Below are 4,866 nucleotides of genomic sequence, written 5' to 3' on the forward strand. Positions count from 1 at the left end.
TGTAAGCCAATATGCCAAACATACAAGTCAAAGTCAAAGAAAAATTATGGATAACTTAAATATAATAAGTGTGATTGAAACATAAGAAGTATGAATCAACCATGGACCAATCTAGGTCGTTGATTTAAATCTAAATTTGAATTCTAAAATTCAAAAAGTCCTTCTTGCTTCCTTAAAATTCTTGACCAAGGATTTCAACATTGGTATGTAAATTTAAATATAAATTTATATACATTTATTTTTAATTAAGCTTCGAATTTTTGGATTGAAGAAGTTATACATAGTTCATTATTTTTTTTTCATAAGCAAAGTTTAGATACTAATTGAATCGATAGATATCTATAAAGTTTTTTTTTAAGATGAAATTTTTTTCTTGATCGAGTTTTAAATTTAATGATTAGATATCAACTAACCACTTCATCTTATTTTTACTATTTTTTTTTTATATTCTCTTAACGTTAAACAGTTCCGTATATAGCACCAAGAAAATATAAGTTTAATCTACACATAAAGATATTAATATAATATTCAATTTAAAGCTTTAAAACAATAAATATATATTTTATTTATCTTTATTTAATATAAAATTTAAACTCACATAGTATTCTCAACAAACACATGATCATACATCCTCCTCATTCTCTCACCTTACCTTAATCACAATAAAAATGTTATAAGATAATAAAAAAATGGGTTTAGGTAATAGAAATTCATAAAATTACCTAAAGTATTTCAAAATAGAAGAGTATATGAAGGAGGAGAAAAGGATTTCACAAAACATAAATGTATGCTAAAAGGTAGAATGAATTTAACAATAAGAAGTGTGGAAACTAAAATGGTTGCATGATTGATCATTCAAGAGTTTCATGATCGAATATTGCAAAACTAAAATTTTTGTTTGGTTGAGTGCAATCATAAAGAGATGACAAGTTAAAGAAAGTTAATTTATAAAAGAAAAGTTGAATTGACACTAAAGTCAAAGGAATATAGTATCATATTGTGTGTACACTAGTTTGGATTCAAAAACCAATCACCAAAATTCTTAGTAAAAAAGCAGAAGGAAAGTGGGTTGCTATTGCCATAGTTTAATTTAGAGCACGAAATAAAGGAATTTGATTCTTGCAGACAAAGAGAATAGATTCACTTTTTGGAATACCTTTGTTGTGTGTCTTTCTCAAACGCGTTTATAAGGGAAAAGCTTAAAAAACCAAATATGTAGACAAATAGAATCTGTCCTTCTTTAACCACGTAAGAGAGAGAAATAACTGCGAAAAAGAAAAAAATAAAAAGTTAAATTGACTGTTTTCTTCACTTATTGTATATTTTTCGGAATTCTATCGAAAAACAAAACAATTTCTTCATGCCAGTGTAGCAGAGTCGAGAAAAATGATGTTGTCTTGAATGTCAAGACAAAAATGGAAGGGAAAAGTATGAGGTTTAGTTGATAAACATTTTGAATTGAATAACAATTTTATTTCTACGCTAATTTAATTTAACAACAAAAATATATATATATATATATATATATGGTACAAATACTTCTTTAAATACGATACAAATAATTTCAGAAAAAGAAGTTACTAATTAATTTATTATGTTTAAATAATTTTTTGAAAGTATAAATTAGTTGAAAGTGTTTAGTTCAGTGAAATATTTTTCTAAATAGACATTGATAATGTTTTTTTATCACTGTAAAATCTAAACTTAACAATTAACTAAATAGCTAAATCTTGAAATATGTCAAAATTACCACAAATCAACACGCTAAACTAACTTATTAATAACACACGCCCCTTTACAATTTTTCCAGCCAAAATGAAACTTTGAAGAAAAAATAAATAAAAAATAGAAAAGTTACATGGCCAAACTCCCCCGATTAAACCGGTGGCCGAGCCGAGTCAACGGCCGTCGGCGGCATAATCGGCACGGTGGATGACGATGACATTCTTTCAACATCGTTGTTCCGCACCCTGGGGGACCTAATAGACAGTGCCCTAGCGAAAAACGGCGCAGCTACCGAAAATATCCATCGGTCCGATTTCAAACTCCGGTCCAACCGCCTCGAATGTTTCCCCCGACTACTCCCTTCTCCTCCGATTCGGTAACCCCGCCTCGAACTACCTTCCCTCGGTAACACGATCAAGCTACTTGCACGATGCAATTGCCGGTTTATTAGTTGCTTGCGAACCTCCAAAGGAAGTACCAGAGTGAACCGGTCCGTATTTTCTCCCGGTTGGACGATCGAGTGCCCAGTCGAGTGCGACTTCGAGAACCGGCGCGGCCGGTTCGACCGAGATCCACGTGTGCGGTTCCGGTTCAGCGTTTTCTCCAGAGAAAGAACTTTCGGTTCGTTCAAGAAACGGTCAGAGTCCGTGTTTTGCTGCTCTGGCGTGGCTTCTACGGCGTCGTTTTGCGCTTCAAGGTCCGGCGTTAACATTTGGGGATCGGGAACAGCAGCAACACCGTTGTTGGCGTCAGATTCCTGTGATTCTGTCGGTACGAGGTTGGCGCGGCACACGGGACACGTGGTGTGGGAGCTCAACCACTCGTCTATGCAATCGGGGTGGAACACGTGGTCGCACTTGGGGATCAAACGCAGCGTTTCGGTGTCTTCAAACTCGCACAAACACACCGCGCATTCCAAGGGTTCTTTTCCGATCTTGTGGATCTTGACCTCGGAGTATTCGAGGGTGGGGAAGGTTTGGATGACGGCGGGATCAAGGCCACGCGCAGCTCTTCTGGAGCGTGCGGACGTGAGAGGCCCAACGCTGTTGGAAGGCGTATCGGCGCAGTGGCGTACGTAGACGGAGAAAACGGCCATGACGAAAAGCGCCGCCACTAATATGACGATTATTGCGGCTAGAGAGGGGTTGAAGGTGTTTAGTCTTGGGTCGGTGTTTTCATTGGGCGAGGGCTGGGACTGCGCGACGGCGATTGGAATTGACGCCGCCACCACCACCTGGAGGAGGAGGAGGAATTGGGTTGCGTGATGGCGGTGTTTCATCATCTTGTCGAATGAAGAGAGTGAGACAAAGGCTCTGTTGTTTGTGTTATTTAAAAGAGAGTGTTGCTGTTGGTCATAGTGTGTGTGCTTTCTGCAAACGCGCGCTACAGCTGCCTTTGGAAGCTTCCACTGAAAATGCAGAAAATATTGCTTGCTTTAACACAAATTCTACTGAATTTCAGTGCTCGTATAAATATTTTTAATTCACACAAAAATTTTATCTTGCAATAGAAGTCAATGAAATAAATTTATGTAAAAGTATTACTTATTAATTATTCCCCTCAAAATTATTACCGTTTTTGTAATTTTTTTTTCAGAGTAATTATTATAGACAAAAAGTGGTCATGCGTTAGTAACATTACCAAATGAAATTCAATAAAAATAATAGTTAAGTGGATTATAATTTATATTCCACCGTGAGTGTAGGTTTTTACAAACGTGAAAAACATGTTAAAATAAAATTCACTTTTTATAACTAATTTTAAAAGATAGATAAACTTAATTATTTCTTAGGGATTTTATAAATCTGAAATTAGCATTTGTTTGGTTAGAAGTGAAAATTTGTACAAAACACTGCTTTGTTTTGTGTTTTAAAGTTCGTTCTGATAGACGTAGCTTGTCAAAATAATAAAAGAACTAAATATTTTTAATTCAAAATAATCACGTTTCAGGAATAAATAATAATAATAATAATATTTTACTAAATAATAATTCTGTTACTTGAATTGTATTATACTTAACACTCATTATAATCAAGTAATGATATAACTAAGAACTAAATAAAAAAAACATTCATATTGAAATGATGTATGGTTATTAAATCCAAATTGACTGAATCAACACTAATGGAAAATGCATGTTCATTTAACTTATTAAAAAAAATATTTATTTACAGTAACTTCCTGTTTTTATTTTAAATAATTTAAGTGGAACAAGAGTTTTTACAAGGAAAATTAAATTTATTTTTAATCCAAAGAAGGATAGAATAGTACTTAAGTCTCCGATTCAGCCCAATTCGTGAGGAATAAAAAGCTCCGATAAAGCCCAATAAATAAATAATAGAAAAGCAAGCCGCGAAGTTTGACCAAATCTATTAGAAGTTTGTTAACCATAGAATCGAGTATCAATTTGCATTAATTAATATACACCGTATTATTAGTGATTATAATTTCGTTTACACGGTTTCAGAATCAATAAACATAAAACTTAGTTAATTTTTGTTGACTTAAGCAAAATGGATCACTCCATTAACTCTTGAGCTTCGACAACACCGAGTTTTGTTTTTGTTTTTTTATTATTATCAAATTTAAAAAGAATATAAAATGGAACATATTAATATTTTAAAAATAGTGATATTTTATTAAAATTAGACGTCTTAAAAGCAAAAGAAACTAAAGTTTGACTAGTTCTTGCAGTTGAGTGCGGAAGCAAAGTAGGGTGAAAGTCAACGTTCTTTAAGCTATAGTCAAGAGCTAAACTATTAGTCAACCTTTATTTTCAAAGAAATTTTCCTTGCTAGAGGTGGCTGCCATAACTATGGTTACTTGTACAACATCGTTGACTAATATTGGTTACTCACCAGATTTTTTTTGTTTTCTCTATTTCTTTTTTGTCCTCGGTAGTAACTAAGAAAAATTGAAAAAAACTTAAAGGAAAAAAAAAAAGGAAAGATTGAATAATGTAAGAAGTGTGTATTGTTTGAGAAGAAAATAAAGCAAAACCATGAAAAGAAAACTTATTTAAAAAATAACTAAATAAATTAGTTAAATTTCATAATTGTATAATTACAAATTTATTTATATGTTTAAACAGTAGAGTTAATAGTGAGTTTTATTTTATTTCAATTTTTAAGTGATGTGAAA

General features: G+C 32.8%; 1 protein-coding gene across 1 annotated transcript; it reads right to left on the reverse strand.

Moving 5' to 3' along the window:
* Nucleotides 1–1,746: 1,746 nt before the first annotated feature.
* LOC124836020 (E3 ubiquitin-protein ligase ATL6-like) lies at nucleotides 1,747–3,252 on the reverse strand. Its single transcript, XM_047311075.2, has one exon. It carries the CDS (start codon nucleotides 3,005–3,007, stop codon nucleotides 1,877–1,879), a length of 1,131 nt encoding a protein of 376 aa, XP_047167031.2. The 5' UTR covers nucleotides 3,008–3,252; the 3' UTR covers nucleotides 1,747–1,876.
* Between the last annotated feature and the right edge of the window lie 1,614 nt (nucleotides 3,253–4,866).

The sequence above is a fragment of the Vigna umbellata genome, chromosome 5, assembly GCF_029865625.1.
Source record: "Vigna umbellata cultivar VRB3 chromosome 5, Vumbellata_1.0, whole genome shotgun sequence".
NCBI lineage: Eukaryota > Viridiplantae > Streptophyta > Magnoliopsida > Fabales > Fabaceae > Vigna > Vigna umbellata.